Source organism: Pseudorca crassidens, chromosome 4 (genome assembly GCF_039906515.1).
Source record: "Pseudorca crassidens isolate mPseCra1 chromosome 4, mPseCra1.hap1, whole genome shotgun sequence".
NCBI classification, from domain to species: Eukaryota; Metazoa; Chordata; class Mammalia; order Artiodactyla; family Delphinidae; genus Pseudorca; species Pseudorca crassidens.
Genome location: NC_090299.1, coordinates 119,405,757 through 119,430,690, shown reverse-complemented (window position 1 = coordinate 119,430,690; position 24,934 = coordinate 119,405,757). Strand labels below are relative to the sequence as shown.

Below are 24,934 nucleotides of genomic sequence, written 5' to 3'. Positions count from 1 at the left end.
CTGTTTACCATCTTTACTGTAAGATGGTAAATTTGTGTTGTCTTAAGCCACAAATGTTTTGTAATTTGTTATAGCAGCTTATAGGAAACTCTTACAACAATGAAGAGAAAGAACAGTGTCAGCAGCCCTTTTCCCCAAAATATCCTAGTTCTACATTCCCTTTATACTCAGACCTTACCCCCACTCTTAACTGTGGGCAAGGATACATCTGTTCCATACCTCCATAGTTTTATCTTTTCCAAAATATCATATAAATGGAATCCTACAGTATGTAGCCTTTTGAGTCTGTCTTCTTTTGCTTAGCGTAATACACTTGATATCCATCCATGTCCTGAGTGCCAATAGTTCATTCTGTTTCATTAATGAATAGTATTCCAGGAATGTACCACAGTTTGCTTATGCATCTCCCAGTTGAGTGACTTTTGGGTTGCTTCCCAAAAGGAGGTGATTGGGGTGATTATGAATAAACCTGCTGTAAACATTTGTGTAAAGATTTTTGTGTGAACTTCCCTGAAGTGAAACTTGCATTTCATTTGGGTAAATACCTAGGAGTGGGATTGCTGAGTCATATGGTCTAACTTTATTTATTTTAAGACAAAAGGTTTTTATTCAAAAAACACCAAGTATAAAAAAAAAAAAAAAGATCTCTTTTATTCCCCTGTACAGTATTTCACACAGATAAAACCAGAAGACCACATGCTGCTCAAAACACAGCCCCAGAGAGGATGCGGAACGTGCACCATCCAGAACTGCTTTTCACATATCCACCCTATGTACAGAAGTCAGATACGCCCCTCCCCCATCACACACGAACCCCATACCCACTTGGGAAACCAGGCCAGGGGGCCCGCAGCAGTCAGGGAGCTGCAGCAGCTGTCCCACCTGAGTCCTGTCACCCTATGAAGGAGCAGAGCAAGCGCTGAAGCCCTCCCCAAAAGGTCCCCAAGTCAGAGGAGGAAAGAAGAAAAGAAAACTATGGTGGCAGCCATGAAAGCTTGAAGCAGGAAGGGAACCAATTAAATAAATACATAAATACATAACATTGACCTCCAGGTTAAAATGCGCATCTTTCAAAAAAAGCCAAAACAAAACAAAACAAACCAGGTAAAATAACTTAAAGGCAAAATTAAAAAAGAATTAGATCAACTACAATGCTTTTGTACACTACCATGCCAACTGTACACACATTTACAGTTTTGTTGTTGTTGTTGTTTTGGATGTGCGTTGCTTGTGCATTTTGTGTGTGTGTGTGAGGTCTTGTCTTAGAAACAGTTAAAACCAAAAAGGGAAGACCAGTTCACTTGGGAGTTTTACTAAAGGAGGTGGAAAAAGAGCAGGTGGCTCAGCATTTGGCCCTGTAGCCTCTTCCATGGCACCTTTCATATGAAGGACGGGGGTGAAGGGGGTGGGGGAGAAAGAGAGGGAACCAAACCCAGGCAGATTTTTGGAGAAGCAACAGGTAAAAGACACAAGTTCAAGTTTTTTCCCAGCATAGCCATAGTCCCCATAGAAGGCACTCAGAAGAGTCGGAAGAGGTGACAGGGACTTAAAATGGTGCTAGTCCTATCCCACCCCACCCCGATTTCCCCCTACCTGACACATCGCACATTCAGCAGAACTCTTGATGAAGGGAACAGTTCCATGGCAGGATTCTGACACACGCCCAGTCCCCCGCCCCCAGGGATTTTGCAGAGTCCAGCGATGCTGGACTCCATGAGAAGGAGAGCATCTGTGGGAGGAGTCGCGGCCTAAGGCGGCTGGAGTGGAGTCTCTTCCTGCCTTTGGGAGGCAGCCTCCAGGGCCTGGGGTCTGGAATGAGTTGTAAATGTTGTTCCTGTATCAAGCACTGTCCTGCTTGGAGAGAAGTGTCACTGGTACTTGTGATGCTGGGAACAGATACTTCCCCTCCCGTGAGCATCTGACAGAGAGGGGAAAACCTTTCGGAAAAGCTATTTGCTGGGCCCTGGTGACAGGCTGTGGAGATGGATCTCAGCAGTTTCCTGGGGCAGGAGGACATCTTGCATCCACGGATGGTTCTGGATTTCTTCGAAGGATGGCTGATCTAATGGTCTCAGGGCCAAGCAGAATCTAATGAGATGCTGTCACCCTGAAGAGAGCCTCTGCCTGCAGAAAACTTGGTCCCAGTGATCTCTTCATTATGCTCAAAAGGAATATCTCCATAGACCATATCCTACAGCAGGATCGCCAGAGACCAGATGGCCGCCGACCTGCCATGGTAGCCATGGCGGCGGATCCACTCTGGAGGACTGTACACTCGGGTCCCATCGAAGTCCGTGTAGACGGTGTCCTTGACCCGAAGTCGATGAGCTTGAGCTCGCAGTGACTGAGGCGGATAATGATGTTCTGGTCCTTGATGTCACGGTGCCTCCAGGACCTGCCAGAAGAAGCTGTGGGCCAGCTCCTCCTGCAGGGCCCCACTTTCCGTGATCAAGTCGAAGAGGTCTTGCACCAGCTCGGGCCTCTCCAGGGTCAGGACGAAACTGTCGGGCCTCTTGAGCCAGTCCAGGAGCCTAATGACGCCGGGGAAGCCCGAGCTCACCTTCTTCAGCAGAACCACTTCCACAGACACTCGGGTGCCATTAGGCAGCTCTCCGCAGTTGGAGATCCGGTCCTTCTCCACGTGCTTGTTGGTCACTGGCAAGTTGTCGGCGACACAGATGCCTGAGTGGTGGGCCTACCTGGTACTGCGACTCCAGGGGCTCCTTCTCCTTGCCGGGTGCCAGCTTGGTGCCGTGAAGGTCGTGGCAGGGCGCGACGCGCAGGTGGGCAAGCAAGTTGATTTTGGAGAAGAGCATCCCAACCTCCAGGGTGTCGGCGCAGGGACTGTGTCTGGAGGAGCTGCAGCAGGACCTGGGGCTGGGGTTGTGCCGGTGGCTGTGCCTACAGCTGGGGCTGAGGCTGCAGGTGGCGCAAAAGGCCAAAGGCAAGTCGGAGGACTCCTGGGGGCGCTGCCGGGCTGGGGGCTGACAGACAAGCTGGCGGGGTCAGGCAGCTCCAAGGGCAGCGGGGCAGACGGCTCCTGGGGTGCGTGCAGCAGCGCCCCGGCACAGGTAGCTTGTAGCTACTGCTACCGCAGCCGGTGCCGCTTCCTCCGCCACAGCGGCCCTGGTCTAACTTTGAAAGAAGCTGACAAACTATTTTCCAAAGTAACTATGCCATTTTGCACTCCTACCAGCAACTTGAGTTCCAGCCTCGGCCTACTGGCCAGAGCTTGACATTGTCACTCTTTAAAAGTTTTGTCTGTTGTAATAGGTGTGTAGTAGTATCTTTATTTTAAATTTGCATTTCACTGATGGCTAGGATTTTGAGCATCTTTCGTGCACTTATTTGCCATCTCTTTATCTTCTTTGATGAAATGTCCGTTCTAGTCATTTGTCCATTTTAAAAACTGGGTTGTTTGCTTTCTTGCTGATTTTTAAGAGGCTTTTAATATATTTGGATGTGCCCCAGGCATGAGCCACTCAGGAGCTGTCTGAGACTTCCTGTGGGTTTACATTGCAGCTCATTTCTCAAAGCAGCTAGAGGTGGGCCTGGAGCTATCCACAGAGTTAGAGAATTCCCTTCTCCAGGTCCCACCTGCTTCCCCCACACTCGCTGACTTTCTTTTCCTAGTACATGTGGACAAAATGATGGTGTTTTCCTGCAAACTTAACCTCCCATGCTATTGCGCAGTTCTGAGCAATCGGGCCTTCCCTGAGGACAAAGTGGCAAAAGAGAAAAAATAACAGGAGAATCCATCCCCCCAACACACACACACTCTTTGTAAGAAGTGGTCTCTTTCCCCCGTTTCTGTAGCCCGGGAGTGCAGTTTCCCTGCTGGGTCGTGAACTGGTCTCAGGCAGAGCAAGGCGAGAACTCACACTCTCCATGTGCCCTTTCCCTGTCCTCTCACTAGAAGGGTCTTTCTCCAAGGGTTTGCCATCTTCTATTCACCATCCCACTCTTGGGTCAAAGCTGAGAGTAAAGGAGGGAAACCCCAGGAAACTCACTGCCACCTTACAGCTTGGTCTACAAGTTTTGCCTTCCCTCCCCAGTCCGCCTGCCCTTAATTACTTTTCAGACTCCTCAGGTAACTGCTTTTTGTATTTTGTCCAGGTTTCAGTTGAAATTGATGCAGGAGATAGATGGGCTCCAGGCTAGGCATTTACAGCTGGCCTCCTGTTTACATTTCTTGGGGTGAGAAAAAGATGGGCTTCAGGCCAGACACTTACAACTAGCCTCCTGTTTGCATTTCCTGAGACAGGAGATAGGTGGGCTCCAGGTTAGATATTTACAACCTGCCTCCTGTTTGCTCTTGGAAAGAGAAATAACTACAGAAACAGGGTAAATATCCAGGCTTTGTCTCCCGAGGACAGAGGGGCTAAACCCTGTTGGAGTAAAGATCAGGAGGCCACATATTTCCCATCCTTGGGGCAAGGGAGACACTGCACGTGGGCAGAAAGACCCCTTGCGGGTCAAAAAGGAGGGGGCACCACCCTAGAAGAGGTGATGCCAAGGCTCCCCCTAGGCCTCTGGGCTGGACTCCATCTTGGAAAAAAGTTGGGCACTCCTGTTGGGGAGGGCCCTAGGGCAGGTCAGGTGTGGAAAAGGAAACCAGATAATTGGCTAAGGGTAAACAAAGACCGGGAAGAGCTGCCCTATATAAATGATTTAACAGCTTCTTTACTGTACTCCTCCTCATTAGGGGGGAGGCCCACACCCTTTCTCTCTGGGTGTGTATCTCTACCTTGCGTCTATCTTAAATAAACAGACCGTCTCTCTGTGTGCTCTTCCACTTGTTGTGCTGTGTCTCTAATAATATACCTTGGACCTGTTTTTATAGTTTTTACCTCCTGAGAAATGCAGTTTTCACCCGGGGGCAAGAGCCAGGGAAATCTGCTTCTAGCCTGTAGACGTTGCTGGTCAAGAATTCCTGGTTTTCATCCAGGCGCCCCAGGTCTGATTCCAGGGCAGAGAACTAAGACCTCGCTTCAAGCCACTGCCCACTGCTGCCTCTCCAAGATCAAAATCGGTGGGAGAGATAGACTATAGCAGGCTTATTCCATTTTGTTTGGCATCCGAAGTTTCTCTCCCTGGATTTTCAAGGTTGGAATGACCAAGGGCTCAGTCCTGGGCCCTCTTGTCATCTCTGTCTACTCACACCCTGTGACTTCATCTACTTTCATTGCCCAGAAATGTTTAACCTAGGCACCCCATAGCCAGTCAAGTTGACAAGTAAAATTAACCCTTACATAAATATATAAGAAAATATTGGAGACCATGTTTACAATCTGGGTATAGGAAGTGACTTTCTAAACATGACTTGAAACCAGAACCCTTTAAACATTGTTTACAGTAACTTATACCAAGAAAGAAACTAAGTGAATAGATATGTAGATAAAATATATAGGCTATCAGATAGGAAACCCCTCATCTTCCTGTAATAAGTTTGTAAGACCTGAATCAGATGGGAATCCATGCTCTTTACCTTCTTTTTAAGACAAGGAGTCACCTCTCCAGGTTCAAGGGCAAACTTTTCTCTTGTGATCCATCTTCATCCTATTTTTCTTCCTTTTAGAACTTTAAAGCAGTGGTTCTCACTTTTTTATCTCAAGACCCATTTACACTGAAGGGTAGCAGAATAAGCCTCTTTGGCATAAAGAGTATTTTGAGCTGACTATTTTGTAAAACTTTAGACACAGAAGCTCTGAAAACAGAGTAGAAGTTACCCTTTGGTAAGGAGGGTTTCATTAGAAAGGGGGCCTGAATAGCTAGTAGAATAGCTACTAGCAGAAATAACCTCTCTTGCAAGGATAACAACCTTTGTTTACCAGCTCCTTTTCTTACCTTCCCAGGAACTGCTCCCCCTTGGCAATCCCAGGCTCCCATCCCTTTCCATAGTTCAGGATGGTATATAAATCTTAATCCTCTGCCCACCTTTTTATTTCCATGTCTTTGTGCTGCTGCCAGATGTAGATGGCATACGTAGTTAACTTTATTTTTTTCTCCTGTTAATCTGTTTTTTTACTACGGGGAGTTTTTAGCCAAGAACCTAGAAGGGGAGAGGCAAAGTTAGTTTTCCTCCCCTGTACCCTTAAATATTAATCAGGACCCTAAAAGAAGTTTTGTTTATGTTGGTGATGTCAATTGATAGCTGCTATTATGAATAAAACAGAAAAATTGAAGTCACTTAAAAATAATAGTCATGGGCTTCCCTGGTGGCGCAGTGGTTGAGAGTCCGCCTGCCGATGCAGGGGACACGGGTTCGTGCCCTGGTCTGGGAGGATCCCACATGCCGCGGAGCGGCTGGGCCCATGAGCCATGGCCACTGAGCCTGCGCGTCTAGAGCCTGTGCTCCGCAAGCAACGGGAGAGGCCACAACGGTGAGAGGCCCGCATACAGCAAAAAAAAAAAAAAAAAAAAAAAAGAAAAAAATAGTCATCACATATTAATATGAAAAATATATTTCTAAAACACAAATACAAATAGTGAGAAGAGTGATATTGTTTTACATTTTTGCCAACATCTTTAATTTCTGGCTTAATAGAAGACATCTGGCTTACCATATTTGCTTCTGCCTTCAATCTGCTGTGGTATTATATGTTATGTTGTTATCAGAAAAGTGGGTTTGTTTCTCGGTGGGTGTCAAAAGACAGAACCACACCAAAGTTCAGGAGAAGGAAGGATTTGTTACTCGCAGCAAGTAAGGAGAACAGCAGGGATCTTCCCAAAGCAGTGTATCCCAGAACAGCAAAATCTGAGAGGTTTTAAGCTAAGAGTACATGCATATTCATGAAGGGGCTCAAGCAGAGGAGAATTTGGTATAGAATTGGGGTAAAGGTCAACAGACTCCAAACTTCAGTTGACTGAAGTCAAGAGTGTCAACATCCTCATTCCATCCTCCACCTGGGTGGGGGGCCTTAGTTCCTGCAGAATGCAAAAATGTATTATTACATATATCCTTTGAGGAGGAACTAGGACTCTGCTTTATCACTGCACTATCGTTTGACTACCTTTTCTCTGTTCCTGCATTCATTTGTTCCCTTACGATCATTGACTACTGAGACTTGTTCAAGTGCAAGCATTGAGGCCAGGCTTAGATCACAAAATGGCTTAGGTCAAAACAGTCTCTCTTATGTCAAGAAAGCCATGCCTGATCATCTTTTGCCAAGGACACCCTAACCTATCTGCTTATATTACTTCAAGTCACAAAAAAAAAGATATCTCAAGTGAATGAAGTTAGTGCTTTTCTATGTGTAGGAAGATGCAAGAATCTGGGATCATTGAAAATTCTTTCTGAGGTATGCATCTAACTATCTAGGGGCTCATTTATCCAAAGCACAGAGTGCCTCATCCTGGTTTTCACCCTGAATTACTAACAGGGTCCACTGTTGGGGGAGGTGACTGCTGTGGGTGGCCTCTTAACCTTTGTAGAGCCAGGGGGTGAGCAATGTTCTTTTTTTCCTGTTTTTACTCAAGCTCTGGTTCATAGATGCAGACTGACTTCATAAGGAAATTCTTAAGAAATAATCTAAGTCCATTCTATTTATATATATAGAACATAATTCTAAAGTGATTCTTAAGTTGTAGAAAGGATAATCCCTCTGGGTGATGACTGCATGGAGGTTTATTATCCTATTCGCTCTACTTTGTATATAAGCTTTTAATTTTTCATAACAGGATTAAAAAAAGATTTAGCTGACTATACAAAATAAATATCTGAACCAAAAAAAAAAAAAAAAAAAGATTTAGCTGAAGAGAAAGTTAAAAAAGATGTTGTAGCTGATGTAGGGGAGAGAAACTTGCCACCTCAAAATATGTTTCTGGCATATCAATTATTTTAAGCTGTTTATTTTCCAAGAAACTGCAGACATTCAGGAAAACTGTGAATGCCAAGCAGGAGTTACCCTTAAGAAACATGTACATTTATAAGGGAAATGTCCCTTTGTAAGGGTGTCTCCCTTTCTGTACCAGAAAGAGGAGGATGACCAAATCTCTAGAAACTCTTATCAATGAAAGAAACAAGGACTTAAATCTGCATAAACAACCTGACCCTTGTTTACTGTGCTTTTCCTGGTCAACTCCCATTACTGGCCCTCCGGTCCTCAACATCCTCTTTTGTCTTTAGCTGAAGATGTATTTGAGGTGAAGCTTTGACTATTTTGGTGAGTTACTCAGTTTTCCTGGGCCTCTCCCATGTACCCATGTTATTGAACTTCATTTGATTATCTTCTGTCAATCTGTTTCATGTCAATTTATTTTTAAATTAATTTTTATTGGCGTATAGTTGCTTTACAATGTTGTGTTAGTTTCTACTGTACAACAAAACGAATCAGCTATACATAGACAAATATCCCCTCTTTTTTGGATTTCCTTCCCATTTAGGTCACCACAGTGCATTAAGTAGAGTTCCCTGTGCTATACAGTATGTTCTCATTAGTTGTCTATTTTATACATAGTATCAATAGTGTATATGTGTCAATCCCAATCTCCCAATTCCTCCCACCCTCTGCTTTCCCCCTTGGTATCCATACATTTGTTCTCTACATCTGTGTCTCTACTTCTGCTTTGCAAATAAGATCATCTGTACTATTTTTCTAGATTCCACATATATGCGTTAATATACAATATGTCTCATGTCAATTTAGTTGTTACATTGAGTTGTTTCAATGACTGAAACAACCCTCCTTGGCCAGGCCCAGTAGTAACCACTTACATGAGTTCTCTTACAACAGGAGGTCCTGGTAAGGATTGCAGATCTAACAAGCTATCATCAACCCGAAGAGTTCGGGGAAGTTCAATAGGAGAGAAGAGGCTCCAGTTAATATGTCCTACCAAGCTTCCAGAATCCTTCTTGCTGGAACCCATCTTGGCTGAGTGACCAGCGTACCACCAGGAAGGACCCAGAATCAGAGTGACTGGCCAGAGACAACCCGGAAACTAACCCAATTACCATAAACCCAAGACTGTGAGCCACGTGACAGTGCAGTCATCCTGGGTTCCCTTATCCTCCTGCTCTCCACTCGGGAGCCTTCCCAATAAAGTCTTTTGCTTTGTCAGCACGTGTGTCTTCTCAGACAATTCATTTCCAAGAGTTAGACAAGAGCCCACTCTCAGGCCCTGGAAGGGGTCCACGTTCCTGTGACAGTTAGACCAGCCAGAACAACCTAGAAGGGTAGAGGAAAATTTCTTTTTCCCCAACACTAAAAACATAGTTTTGTGTTCATGTGAATTCAGTATAACGTGTAATGGAATCTTTTTGGAAACAATACTGGAGAAGTGTGGTATTCTTCCACTAACCTGATAAAATATAAATCATTAAAATGAAATATATTATCACTAGTGAATACTGGTAGACTGCAGGCAAAGAAAACACAATTTCTGAAAAATAAAGTATTACTGTCATTCACATGGTACTGTAAAAGCAAATACCAATACTGCTTTTAAGTAAATACCAGTAACTATAAAGCAAAGCCCAACATAATAAATTAATTCCTATACAGTATATACATAAAAATGAACATATCAGTAAATTAACACTTATACACACAAAGCAGTACTTCATATTTAGAAGAAAAATCCATTCTTAAAGACAAATGAGATTCAGGTGCCCAGTGGGGGAAGTGAATGGGAGTGGAGATCAAGAATAAGGGGGGCATATTTTAAGTAAGGGCTGCATGAAATTTTGACATGGCCTCACTGAAGAGCAAGGTTAAATCAGGTCTCTCAGGAGACTTGTAGCAACACTACCTGCACCCAAAATTATATTCCCTCATAAGTCTTATTGAAAATTGAAGCATGTTGTTTTAAAAAATCAAGTCTATTTTGTCCTACGATGCTGCAGTTATTTTAAGTGTAAAAAGAAAATCTGTATCTATTAACATTTCTAATGATAGTATATGATTTCCTTCACAATCCTTGCCAATTGGTTGTGAAGGATCAATTTAACTTTTGTTAATCTGATGGGAAAAATGTTGCAGGAAAAGGGACCCCTTCCAGGGCCTGAGAGTGGGCTCTTGTCTAACACTCAGAAAATAAATTGTCTGAGGAGACACACATACCGACAAAGCAAAAGACTTTATTGGGAAGGGGCACCCGGGCAGAGAGCAGCAGGGTAAGGGAACTTAGGAGAACTGCTCTGTCAGTTGGCTCGCAGTCTCAGGTTTTACGGTAATGGGGTTAGTTTCCAGGTTGTCTCTGGCCAATCATCTTCCTTGGCCCATGTTTGGTCTGACTCAGAATCCTTCCTGGTGGTGCACACATCTTTCAGCCAAGGTGGATTCCACTGTGAGGGTTTATGGGAAGTTGGCAGGACGTATTGTCTTCTCCCCCCTTCTTTTGGCCCTCCAAATTCTCCCAGTGGGGTTTTTTGTTTGTTTTGTGTTTTTTTTTTTTGTGGTACTAGGGCCTCTCACTGCTGTGGCCTCTCCCGTGGCGGAGCACAGGCTCTGGACGCGCGAGCTCAGCGGCCATGGCTCACGGGCCCAGCCGCTCCGCGGCATGTGGGATCTTCCCGGACCGGGGCACAAACCCGTGTCCCCTGCATCGGCAGGCGGACTCTCAACCACTGCGCCACCAGGGAAGCCCTTCCGGTTGGTTTTTGATAGCAGCACTGCATCCTTTATCCAGACTTTCTGTTGTGAGACAACTCAGGCAAGTGGTTATCATTGTGTCTGGCCAAGGAAGGTGGTTTCGGTCAGCAGTTCCCTACCAACTGCCCACTGACAGACTTCATACTTAAGATACTTCTTGGGAATTGGGGTGGAGGTCTCTTTCTTCTGTAACTACTTCCTGCTGGGAGTGGGTGCCATCCTGTCCAGTAGAGTAGAAGTCTCTCTCTCTCTCTGATCTAAATCGAGGTATTCCATGTCTGAAACCAGCTTCTACCCTTGTGGTAACAAAACTTTAGTCTGAAACTGTTGAGCCATGTTGGACCATGGAGATAAACCTTGTACACAGTTAAAACAGACAGGGGCCATACAGGAGGCTTAACAGGATGATCGACGCTGGGTCCAGAAAAGGAAGGCAAAATTTGGGATGAAGCCTATATCCTACAGAAACAGAGGGCACAGAAAGGATTTGTACCTGGGAGACCCACAGAGTGCTGCTTGTTTTCAATCTCCCTTTTTCTTTGATAGTCCTCAATATTTCAAAGGCAATGGCTGAGGGTGATGACAGCTCTGGCCACTTCCTGCAGAAATGGGGCATAGTCCTGCTTCAATTTGGGGAATAGACACCAAATTGGAAATATTTCTGAGTTCCAAGTCCTGGATCTGAGTCTTGTATGATTAAGATCTCAATCCCTTTGTCCAACATTTTGGTGTAACAGACCCAATTAGAAGTATTTGGAGGAGTGACAACTTGAATTTTAGTGGACAAAATAAATCTCATTCCCTGAGGAATTCAGGAGAATAAGCCTGAAACCTAGTTTGGACCTCACACCTTAGGGAGATTTGTACCCAAGTAACTAATTGTCTACTTTTATCTAAGTAGGTTTTAACTTCCGATATGGTATAAACATATACATAACAGGAACTATTGGCCACTACTTATGTCTTCTTTTTCTGTTAACATCTAATCTAAAGCAATTTTATTATCTAAAAATTTAATAGTTGCAAGGGGAGACCTCAAGGTCATAAGGTTGCAGCTACTGATGTCTGCCAGCAGACACTGCTTTGAGAATGGCTGGTGTCATGCCAAGTCTGACACAGCTCAGAAAACTCAAGTTCTCAGAAATACAAGGACTTGTCTGAAATCACATCCGTAATGCCCCCTAGTATTACATTGGATGTCTGAACCACAGCTACTCCATTTTGACTTGCAATTGCATTTCTCTCCATAACGGCCAAAACAGATGCCACTGTTAGTGATTTCAGTGCTTTACTAGATATGAGAAGATGCAAGAATTTGGGCTCATAAAATCTTCTCCTGAAAGTATCTAACTATCTGAAGGTCTGTTCGGCCAGTTTTTCCCAGAGCATGGAGTTCCTCATTCCTGATCTTCACCCTGAATTCCTTTCAGTGTCTGTTGAAGGTCAGTGGCTGCAGTGGTCATTGATTTAATCCTTGCAGATGTAGAAGGCAAGTGCCAATTTTCTGTTGGCAGGTCCCCTTCAGAGTCATGAATTGGACCATGGTTTGGGGGGCATTTCATGGTCATTTCACCCCACGGTGCTGGGAATACTCATTCCCAGGTCTGGCGAAGATTTCACTGATAGGCCACTCAGTGTGCTATTACTGGCCTAGGCACAGTTGCCAAAAGTCTCTGGACCACCTGTCTTAATAGTCTCTTATGGTCCAGGAAAATATTCCCTCTTCTTGCTTCTTCCCATATCTGGAGTTACATTATTACAATCTTTGGTCTCATATGGAGCTATATATCAACATTTTATCAGAGGCTCAGTCACACATTTGGTAGTGCAAGAAACAATTTTGTAAAACAGGCAATATTAAAAAAAGTAACATAGATAGTTGTATTAGTAAGGTCATAAGTAAGAATTTAAGTCAAGAACTTCCATCAGGTCCTGCCCAGTACATTTCCAAGTCGTCTGACTTAAGTCTGTTCTGTACCAATCCTTATCTTTAAGAGAAATTATATATTGGCATTGGCCATAAGACATCTAGTGAAATTTCCTAGTGTTACTAGGCCAGTTATCCCTAGTGTGGTTTAATTGTCCCCAATATAAGGGAGCCTTTAATTTTAAATGACCATAGCCTGGTGCTAATCTCCTGGTTGCAGATCATGGAGCATCTGATCTTCATCCAGAGATAGATTACTGAGTTAAATTTCAGAAACAAATTTAGAGTGTCCTTTTAATAATTCTAAACTTTGCAACAGTATAACATAACAGCAAGGAGCTATCTGGGAAGTGAATCTTAGTGAAAACAGACCTCAATAACACAATAAGATTTTGATGTCCATTGAAACATCTCTTTTCCTCTAAAATAACCCTCATTTTTATCAAAGATAGTTAAATCAAAATTAATTGGTTCACAAATTAAGTCTCATGAAATCATAAAATTCCTCCCAGGGCCAGGAAAGCCATGCCAAGGGCTTGCCACAGATTTCACCTTACAAATTTAGGAGAATTCCTCCCTTTCTGATGTTCAAAAAATACCTTCAGATTTCTGCACCTGTTAGGAGGTGGCCTTCCTAATTTATCTGATAAAGCTGCTGGGAACCTAAGAGTGTCCAGTCTCTGGAGGGATCAGGTAGAGAGAAAAGAGAAATGTTTCCATTCTGCTTACAAGGGTATAATTTACCAAATTGCTATAAGTCATAATTAGCTTGAAGGGAAGTGTTTCTTTATATCTGGAAAACACAGATTAAAATCTTATAATGTTTCAGACAGAAACCATAAAAATTATAACCACATTCATCAGTTTACTCAATCCTATGTAACTAATCCTTTTTGTTAACAGTTTCCATTAGATTTTTAAAATTCCTTACCTAGTTTAGTAGTGTGATTTAAAAGTTATCAGAAAAGTGTACTTGTCAAAAGTCAAGTGATTCTTCTGGAAGATGAAGCAATTTTGCAAAGCATCATTTTAACTATCTATGAATGACAAAGATACTTAAAAAGGCAAGGCTAAGGATCTGATTACAATGTTTTTGGCAAAGAAGATTAACCAAGTTGCTGTAATATAAAACATTTTAAGACAACAACTAAAACTATATATTTTAAAATATTTATTTATTTATTTATCTATCTTTGGCTGCGCTGGTTCTTAGTTGTGGCATGTGGGATCTTTCATTGCGGTGTGTGGGCTCTTCATTGCGGCGTGCAGACTCTCTATATAATTTTTAGAATATTTATATTAATAACATTTATCCATACAGTACTGTGTATTCTAAGTAGGTTTATCACTCATGTAACAATGTTCTTTGTGTAATTTAACATACCGAATAGTACTAGTTAAATATTTCTCTGTGAGATGTCTCAGGGACCCTCTAAAGTGTCCTAAATTTAGCTGGAGGTAAAAAGAAAGTTAATTAAAAGTTGATATTTGGGAAGTTTGTCAAAAGGTTTCAAAACATTGGGTCAAATAAGATCCTAGCTTACTCTGAGATAATACTTATTCCTTAACCAAAGTGACAAGAGATCTCAAAAGCAAATACAGATCACTTAAAGGAACAGAAACTCACAAAATCTGTTATCATAAGCAGCATTCCAAGGAAACTTTGTTCTCTGAACAGAGAGAGAAAACCAAATCCAGTCTTTTACCAGCTTGCCTGTTTTTTTTTTCCTGTTTGGTTTTTAAATATTTTTTAATTTTTTTTAAATTTTATTTTATTTTACTATTTTTTATACAGCAGGTTCTTATTAGTTATCTATTTTATACATACTGGTGTATATATGTCAATCCCAATCACCCAGTTCATCCCCCTCTCATTGTCCTCCCTTGGCATCCATACATTTATTCTCTACATCTGTGTCTCTATTTCTGCCTTGCAAACTGGTTCATGTGAACCATTTTTCTAGGTTCCACATATATGCATTACTATATGATATTTGTTCTTCTCTTTCTGACTTACTTCATTCTGTATGACAGTCTCTAGATCCATCCACGTCTTAACAAATGATCCAATTTCGTTCCTTTTTATGGTTGAGTAATATTCCATTGTATATATGTACCACATCTTCTTTATCCATTCATCTGTCGATGGGCATTTAGGTTGCTTCCATGACCTGGCTATTGTAAATAGTGCTGTAATGAACATTGGGGTGCATGTGTCCTTTTGGATTATGGTTTTCTCTGGGTATATGCCCAGTAAGTGGGATTGCTGGGTCATATGGTAATTCTATTATTAGTTATTTAAAGAACCTCCATACTGTTCTCCATAGTGGCTGTATCAATTTACATTCCCATCAACAGTGCAAGAGTGTTCCCTTTTCTCCACACCCTCTCCAGCATTTGTTGTTTGTAGATTTTCAGATGATGCCCATTCTAACTGGTGTGAGGTGATACCTCATTGTAGTTTTGATTTGCATTTCTCTAATAATTAGTGATGTTGAGCAGCTTTTCATGTGCTTCTTGCCCATCTGTATGTCTTCTTTAGAGAAATGTCTATTTAGGTCTTCTGCCCATTTTTGATTGGGTTTTTTGTTTTTTTAATTTTGAGCTGCATGAGCTTTTATATATTTTGGAGATTAATCCTTTGTTCATTGATTCATTTGCAAATATTTTCTCCCATTCTAAGGGTGCTCTTTTCACCTTGTTTATAGTTTCCTTTGCTGTTCAAAAGCTTTTAACTTTCATTAGGTCCCATTTGTTTATTTTTGTTTTTATTTCCATTACTCCAGGAGGTGGGTCAAAAAGATCTTGCTGTGATTTATGTCAAAGAGTGTTCTTCTTATGTTTTGCTCTAAGAGTTTTATAGTGTTCAGTCTTACATTTAAGTCTTCAATCCATTTTGAGTTTATTTTTGTGTATGGAATTAGGGAGCGTTCTAAGTTCATTCTTTTACATGTAGCTGTCCAGTTTTACCAGCAGCACTTATTGAAGAGACTGTCTTTTCTCCATTGTATATCCTTGCCTCCTTTGTCATAGATTAGTTGACCACAGGTACGGAGGTATATCTCTGGGTTTTCTATCCTGTTCCATTGATCTATATTTCTGTTTTTGTGCCAGTACCATATTGTCTTGATTACTGTAGCTTTGTAGTATAGTCTGAAGTCAGGGAGTCTGATTCCTCCAGCTGTGTTTTTTTCCCCTCAAAATTGCTTTGACTATTTGGGGTCTCTTGTGTCTCCATACAAATTTTGAGATTTTTTGTTCTAGTTCTATAAAAAATGCCATTGATAATTTGATAGGGATTTCATTGAATCTGTAGATTGCTTTGTGTAGTATACTCATTTTCACAATATTGATTCTTCCAATCCAAGAACATGGTATATCTCTCCATCTGTTTATGTCATCTTTGATTTCTTTCGTCAGTGTCTTATAGTTTTCTGAGTACAGGTCTTTTACCTCCTTAGGTAGGTTTATTCCTAGGTATTTTTTTCTTTTTGTTGCAATGGTGAATGGGATTGTTTCCTTAATTTCTCTTTCTGATTTTTCATAGTTAGTGTATAGGAATGCAAGATATTTCTGGGTATTAATTTTGTATCCTGCCACTTTATCAAATTCACTGATTAGCTCTAGTAATATTCTGGTGGCATCTTTAGGATTTTCTATGTATAGTATCATATCATCTGTAAACAGTGACAGTTTTATTTCTTCTTTTAAAATTTGGATTCCTTTTATTTCTTTTTATCTCTGATTGCCGTGACTAGAATTCCAAAGCTATGTTGAATAATAGTGGTAAGAGTGGACATCCTATCTTGTTCCTGATCTTAGAGGAAATGCTTTCAGTTTTTCACCATTGAGAATGATGTTTGCTGTGGGCTTGTCATATATGGCCTTTATCATGTTGAGGTAGCTTCCCTCTATGCCCACTTTCTGGAAAGTTTTTATCATAAATGGGTGTTGAATTTTGTCAAAAGCTTTTTCTGCAACTATTGAGCTGATCCTATGTGTTTTATTCTTCAATTTGTTAATACGGTGTATCACACTGATTGATTTGCATGTATTGAAGAATTCATGCACCCCTGGGATAAATCCCACTTTATCATGGTGTATGATCCTTTTAATGTGTTGTTGGATTCTGTTTACTAGTATTTTGTTGAGGATTTTTGCATCTATATTCATCAGTGATATTGCTCTGTAATTTTCTTTTTTGTAGTACCTTTGTCTGGTTTTGGTATCAGGGTGATGGTGGCCTCATACAAGGAGTTTGGGGGTATTCCTTCCTCTGTAATTTTTTGGAAGAGCTTGAGAAGGATGGGTTTTAGCTCTTCTCTAAATGTTTGATAGAATTCACCTGTGAAGTCATCTGGCCCTGGACTTTTTTTTGTTGGAAGATTTTTAATCAAAGTGTCAATTTCATTACTTGTGACTGTTCATATTTTCTATTTCTTCCTGGCTCAGCCTTGGAAGTTTATACCTGTCTAAGAATTTGTCCATTTCTTGCAGGTTGTCTAATTTATTGGCATAGAGTTGCTTGCGGTAGTCTCTTAGGATGCTTTGTATTTCTGCGATGCCCGTTGTAACTTCTCCTTTTTCATTTCTAATTTTATTGATTTGAGTCTTCTCCCCCTTTTTCTTGATGAGTCTGGCTAATGGTTTATCAATTTTGTTTATCTTCTCAAAGAACCAGCTTTTAGTTTTATTTTAGTTATTTAAAGAACCTCCATACTGTTCTCCATAGTGGCTGTATCACTTTGCTATTGTTTTCTTTGTTTTCTTTGCTATTGTTTTCTTTGTTTCTATTTCATTTATTTCTGCTCTGATCTTTATGATTTCTTTCCTTCTGCTAACTTTGGGTTTTGTTTGTTCTTCTTTCTCTAGTTCCTTTAGGTGTAAGGTTAGATTGTTTATTTGAGATTTTTTTCTTGTTTCTTGAGGTAGGCTTGTATTGCTATAAACTTCCCTCTTAGAACTGCTCTTGCTGCATCCCATAGGCTTTGGATCACCATGTTTTCACTGTCATTTGTCTCTAGGTATTTTTTGATTTCCTCTTCGATTTCTTCAGTGATATCTTGGTTATTTAGTAATGAATTGTTTAACCTCCATGTTTTTGTGTTTTTTACGTTTTTATTCCTGTAATTGATTTCTAATCTCATAGCATTGTAGTCAGAAAAGATGCTTGATGTGATTTCACTTTTCTTAAATTTACTGAGGCTTGATTTTTGACCCAAGATGTGATCTATCCTGGAGAATGTTCCATGTGCACTTGAGAAGAACGTGTAATCTGCTGTTTTCAAATGGAATGTGTTATAAATATCAATTAAAACCATCTGGTCTATTGTGTCATGTAAAGCTTGTGTTTCCTTATTAATATTCTGTCTGGATGATCTGTCCATTGTTGTAAATGAGGTATTAAAGTCCCCCACTATTATTGTGTTAATGTCAATTTACTCTTTTATAGCTGTTAGCAGTTGCCTTATGTAGTGCTCCTATGTTGGGTGAGTATATATTTATAATTGTTATATCTTCTTCTTGAATTGACCCCTTGATCCTTATGTAGTGTCCTTCCTTGTCTCTTGTAACATTCTTTACTTTAAAGTGTATTTTATTTGATATGAGTATTGCTACTCCAGCTTTCTTCTGATTTCCATTTGCATGGAATATCTTTTTCCATCCCCTCACTTTCAGTCTGTCTGTGTCCCTAGGTCTGAAGTGGGTCTCCTGTAGACAAGCATATATATGGGTCTTGTTTTTGTATCCATTCAGCAAGCCTGTGTCTTTTGGTTGGAGCATTTAATTCATTCACATTTAAGGTAATTATGTATGTTCCTATTACCATTTTCTTAATTGTTTTGGGTTTGTTTCTGTAAGTCCTTTTTTCCTCTTGTGTTTCCCACTTAGAGAAGTCCCTTTAGCATTTGTTGTAGAGCTGGTTTAGTGGTGCTGCATTCTCTTAGCTTTTGCTTGTCTGTAAAGCTTTCGATTTCTCCATCGAATCTGAATGAGATCCTTGCCGGGTAGAGTAATCTTAGTTGTAGTTTCTTCCCTTTCATCACTTTAAATATATTGTGCCACTCCCTTCTGGCTTGTAGAGTTTCCTCTGAGAAAGCAGCTGTTAACCTTATGGGAGTTCCCTTCTATGTTCTTTGTTGTTTTTCCCTTGTTGCTTTTAATAAATTTTCTTTGTCTTTAATTCTTGTCAGTTTGATTACTATGTGTCTCAGCATGTTTATCCTGCCTGGGACTCTCTGTGCTTCCTGGACTTGAGTGGCTATTTGTTTTCCCATTTAGGGAAGTTTTTGACTATAATCTCTTTAAATATTTTCTCAGGTCCTTTCTCTCTCTCTTCTCCTTCTGGACCCCTGTAATGTGAATGTTGTTGCGTTTAATGTTGTCCCAGAGGTCTCTTAGGCCTCTCCATTGGTGTAAGTGAGGTATTAAAGTCCCCCACTATTTTTGTGTTACTGTCAATTTCCTCTTTCTTTTCATTCTTTTTTCTTTATTCTGTTCTGCAGCAGTGAATTCCACCATTCTGTCTTCCAGGTCACTTATCAATTCTTCTGCCTCAGGTATTCTGCTATTGATTCCTTCTAGTGTAGTTTTCATTTCAGTTATTGTGTTGTTCATCTCTGTTTGTTTGTTCTTTAATTCTTCTAGGTCTTTGTTAAACATTTCTTGCATCTTCTTGATCTTTGCCTCCTTTGTTTTTCTGAGGTCCTGGATCATCTTCACTATCATTATTCTGAATTCTTTTTCTGGAAATTTGCCTATCTCCTCCTCATTTAGTTGTTTTTCTGCAGTTTTATCTTGTTCCTTCATCTGATATGTAGTTCTCTGCCTTTTCACTTTGTCTTTCTTTCTGTGAATGTGTTTTTTGTTCCACAGGCTGCAGGATTGTAGCTCTTCTTGCTTGTGCTGTCTGCTCTCTGGTTGATGAGGCTATCTAAGAGGCTTGTGCAAGCTTCCAGATGGAAAGGACTGGTGATGGGTAGAACTGGGTGCTGCTCTGGTGGGCAGAGCTGAGTAAAACTTTAATCTGCCTCTCTGCTAATGAGTGGGGCTGAGTTCCCTCTCTTTTGGATATTTGGCCTGAGGTGACTGAGCACTGCAAGCTACAGGCTCTTTGGTGTGGCTAATGATGGACTCCAGGAGGGCTCATGCCAAGGAGTACTTCCCAGAACTTCTGCTGTCAATGTCCTTGTCCCCCTGGTGAGCCACAGCCACCCCCTGCCTCTGCAGAAGACCCTCCAACACTAGCAGATAGGTCTGGTTCTGTCTCCTATGGGGTCACTGCTCCTTCTCCCTGGGTCCTGATGCACACACTAATTTGTGTGTGTCCTCCAAGAGTGGAGTCTCTATTTCCCCCAGTCCTGTTGAAGTCTTGCAATCAAATCTCACTAGCTTTCAAAGTCTGATTCTCTGGGAATTCCTCCTCCCATTACCAGACTCTCAGGTTGGGAAGCCTGACATGAGGCTCAGACCCTTCACTCCAGTGGGTGGACTTCTGTGGTATAATTGTTCTCCAGTTTATGAGTCACCCACCCAGTGTTTATGCAATTTAATTTTATCGTGATTGCGCCCTTCCTACCGTCTCATTGCAGCTTCTCCTTTGTCTTTGTGTGCGGGGTGTCTTTTTTGGTGAGTTCCAGTGTCCTCCTGTTAATGGTTGTTCAACAGTTAGCTGTGAGTCTGGTGCTCTTGCAAGAGAGAGTCTGTACCAGCTTGCTTTTAACAACAAAATTCACTTATTTAATTAACTTCAGTCTACCCCTAGCCAATCCTGACAATCCCCAAACCCTCTATCACTTTCTGTATTCATATTAGTTTTGTCCCTTATTTTTTTCATCCAGAAACAACCAGCTCTAAGACAGACTTACTTTCCCTTCCTGTAATAAAATGCAATTCCATTCCTCATACCCCCTTTACTGAAAACACACATCCTGCTTTTCTACTGTATACTGAAATGTTTCCTTTATTTCTTTTATTAGCTTTAATTACATGTTTAAACTAGAGTCCTCAACTCTTAAAAACCTTAATTTCTAGTAACAACCAAGAAGTAGGCCATTATGAGTTGTCTTTTACATTAGCATTCTGTAGATTCGTGAAAATACCAATGATAATTCCTAAAAACATTTACTTTCTTATAGAGAACATCTCAAGGTGGCACCAAACACATTCACTGATAGCTCTAAATACCTTTAGTTTCTTTGTTTAGTAATTGATGTCTCAGTATCTTATTTTATTTGGGAATGATCCAGCTATTCAACAAACTTTCATCATATAAATTAATTTAGCACAACTCTAAATTTCAACTTGCTGGATCTCTGGAGGGATTATTCTTAAGTAGACATTCCTAAAATATAATTATTCCTATAGATTTACATAAAAGCACTTATTTCATTTACATTTACTGTCCTTCAAAAAAAAATTTTTATATTGAGTTATTTTCCTTGTTGATGATTTGTAACAGATATAAGTTTTTATTTGACTTCTATTAAACCTAGGTACAGTAAGTGTATTATATCAGTACTTAATGTTGATGACTGTTAAGACATGTCTACATTAATTAAATTAACAAGCTTAAACTAAGTTTAATACTACATATTAATTTAATACTGAATATTTCCCAGTCCATGGGAACCTGAAATTAATTCTGGCCAGTTACCTTCTGTATTTTTGAGAATTTATATAAGCACTCAATTTCCTTTAAGCCAATTAGGTAGAGCTCATTGTCAAATTAATTTTGATAATACCATCCAAAGTTAAGGACATATATACATTGCACACAGACATATAGAGAAACACAACCAGAGATCTCATAGCTTCATTTCCTAAACTTAGTCATGAATCAGGTATTACAATATAAAACTCACTAGTTTTTAAACAGTTGAAATAAGTTAAATTTAGAAAGACTTCTTCCCCACCCCTTTTTTTTCCTCAGTCACAAAAATTAGAGAAGATCTAGATAAGACAAATGGTTTTGAGAGCCCTGGTCTCAAGGCACAGCGAGAGATAAGCAAGTTCTCCTAGTAGGACTTCTTCCCTAAGTGTCAGAATTCTGGAAACATGTTTTATCAAGCTTTATTTCTCTAAGTGCATATGCAAATACGTATATCCTTGAATAAAAGCTCTCAAATATTTATCTTCTTTATTCCCAACTCCAGTCCAGTTGTTTATGGAGGAGCAGGCTGAGGCTTTGGGAGGGGAAGGAGCTTTCCTGGTCACCCACCAGGGGAGGAGGAGAGCCAGGAATCTATCCCAGGCTTTGTTCATTAGCAAATACTTTGTGAGGGCCTGTGGTGTGCCAAGAAATAACCCACAGCCTGGAACTGCAATAGTTTCTTTCCCAAACTTTTCATTTTGAAAATTTTAAAGCATGATGAAAACTTGAAAGAAAGATATGATAAACACCCTTCCATCTAGATTTAACAATTCAACTATTAACTGCCTCATTTACTTTATTTCTCTGTGTGTCTGTACATATACATATCTTTCTTCTTGTTTTTTTTTTTCTTTTTAGTTAGACTTTATTTTTAGAGCAGGTTTAGGTTCACATGAAAATGGAGGAAGGTACGGAGATTCCCATGTACCCCTTCCCCCACACAATATAGCCTCCCTGTTATCAACATCCCCTTCCACAGTAGTACATTTGTTACAATCGATGACTTATAATCGCCCCAAGCCCTTGGTTTACATGAGGGTTTACTCTTGGTTTTGTACATACTGTGGGTTTGGGCATATATATAATGATACATATCCATCATTATAATATCATACACAGTATTTTTACTGCCTTAAAAATCCTTTCTGAGTATTCTTCCCTCTCCCACCCCAGCCCCTGGTACTTTTTATTGTCTCCATAATTTTGCCTTTTTCAGAATGTCACATAGTTGGAATCAGAATATGGAGTCATCTAGTGAGCTTGTGCCTCTGGACTGTGAACTTCACATGTGCTTCTCAGTCCTCCCTTCTTACTTAGGTGGGACAGGATGGCTAGAGTGAGGTAGAGTTGAGTATTTCCCTTTCCCCACATGGAAGGTTAGAGCTGACTAGTGTTGGGTATTTCCTTTTACCCAGTTCAGGTAAGCTCTGATAATTCCCCAGCAGGTTAGGCTCTGCTTAACTAGCTTCTCCTAAGGGCAAGCCTCGTTAAGAGGAATAGAGTGCTCTGACATATTTCAGAATGATTCCTTTTCCTTCCCCCTAATAGAGGCACAAGTGGATTTTCCTCTGATATTTACTGTGAGAATTTGGTCAAGATCCTGGAGGTAAATTTCACAGTGTTGCAGGAGGTCTCCCTAATACTGGGTCCTCTGAGAATTCTAGCTCCCAGAGTTGTCCAATGAGCCTCCAGCAATTCATTAATTACAGTTCAGGTTTTCCCACACCAGCACACATTCTCAAAGGGTTTCCAGTTGTAAGTTGTGACTCATTGTATTCATCAGTCCTGGAAAGTGTTGAGAGAGTGATTTCCAGTCTTGGGACAGTGATTTTCCTGTGAGTTCTCTCCTCTTTTACAAATTCAAGGAAAGGTGTTGATTATTCAAATCTGTTCAGCTTTTACTTGTTGTTAGGACAGAGTTAGAACTTCAAAGATTCTTATCTGTGAAACTGAATCGTACTTTTCTTGTTTGTTTGTTTTTCTGAAACATTTGAAGTTAAATCACATATATCATATTTCATTCCTGAATGCTTAAGCAGAAATCTCATAATAATGAGAACATGCTCTTACTTATAATGGCATACCATTATCATAGATAAGAAAATTAAAGCCCATTATTATTATATTATTAATTATTATATCTTCTTTTTCAAGTTTCTCTAATAGTTTCCCAAATAGCTTTTATAGTCCAATAGTCACCCCAAACAGATATTTATTACACCACCACTCCCATCTTTGATCTAATTAAGGTTAAAGCATTGCATTGGGTTGTTATATCTCTGTAGTTTTTTGAATCTAGAGCAATTCTCCTGCCCCTTTTTTCTTTGCAAGAGACATTCAATTTTGGAAAATCCCAGCCCAATTGCGGTGCAGAATATTCTACATTCTACATTTGACTGATTCGTTCCTTATTCTGTCCTTTAACTTGTTTCTGTATCCCCTGTATTTCCTGTCGTCTTAGTTCAGACTGCTTTCAGGTAATACCATAAACAGCAGACATTTATTGCTCACATTTCTGGAAATAAGCTGGGAAGTCTAATTTCAGGGTGCTAGCCAGCTTGGTTCCTGGGGAAAGCCCTGGCTTGCAAATGGCCACCTTCTTGCTTGTCCTCACATGGTGGAGAGAGATCATATCTTTCTTGTCTCTTCTTCTCAGGGCATGAATCTCTTTTCTGAGGGTTCTAATCTCAAGAACTAATGACCTCCCAAAGGCTCCACCTTCAAATATCACCACATTGAGGAGTATGGCCTCAATACAAGACGTCTGGGGGGGATACAAACATTCAGTCCATAGCAACTGTAAAATGAAAACCACTTCTAGAGGCTTGATTCAGGGTTAAGCATATTTGCAAAGAATACATAGCAAATGAAACTACAAACTTGTCGAAGGGTTATCTGTATACCTTTTGTACGTATCTATGAATTATGTTGCTGTCTTTGCACACATTTTTATTGGGGTTTGATTTTTTTTAATCAATGTAGTCTGAGGCTAGTCTATATTCTGCTACCAAACAAGGGACTTAAATTGATCTCTGAAGTCATTGCTAATAAGACAAGAGATGGACAAAAACGCAACTCGTAATCCCTGTGGAGAGATGTTTTTTCTGGCCCAAATGTTTATCAGTGGGTGAATGAATAACCCAATAGTGTTATATCTAAGCAATGGAATACTACTCAGCAATAAAAAGAATGAACTATTGATTCATACAATATTATTCTGAACAAAAGAAGCCAGGCAAAAAGCATATACAGTATGATTTTATTTATATAAAATTCTAAAAAGTGCAAACTAATCTATAGTGACAGGAAGCAGATCAATGGTTGCCTGGTGATAAAATGAGAAGAGGAGCGAAGCAGAAGGAAGAGATTACAAAAAGCCATGAGGAAGGATTGGGGGATGCTGAAGATGTTTGCTATCTTGATTATGGTGATGGGCAAAGCTTATCAAGCTCTACACTTTAAGTATATGCAAGTAAATGTAACTGAATATTATTGGGCATTTCTTGGTGTTCAGTTGATGGCTGTCCATGTTTGGATGAATAATAAAATAAATTCATATATAATTCACTAATTATTTTATGTTTTGTACACATTTTTTCTTGCCTTTATTTCAGGAAAAAATATGTTTTTATCGACATTCACAAAATGTGCCTTCTACTGACAGTAATGCCATTTGAACAAGTTTTCTTGAGTGTTTTTTCTCAAAGCTGTTTTATTTTAAATTTTAAATTTTAGAAACTGCACTCTGCGAATGCAGTGATA

General features: G+C 40.3%; 1 protein-coding gene and 1 pseudogene across 1 annotated transcript in view; both read right to left on the bottom strand.

Moving 5' to 3' along the window:
* Positions 1-1,742: 1,742 nt before the first annotated feature.
* LOC137223240 (serine/threonine-protein kinase pim-1 pseudogene) lies at positions 1,743-2,831 on the bottom strand (annotated as a pseudogene).
* A 70-nt stretch (positions 2,832-2,901) lies between these two features.
* The window catches only part of TRIM75 (tripartite motif containing 75), a 31,313-nt gene continuing 9,280 nt past the window's right edge, over positions 2,902-24,934 (bottom strand). The window contains 1 exon segment of the mRNA XM_067734641.1: positions 2,902-3,135. Within this exon segment, the coding sequence (XP_067590742.1) occupies positions 2,902-3,135 (234 nt within the window).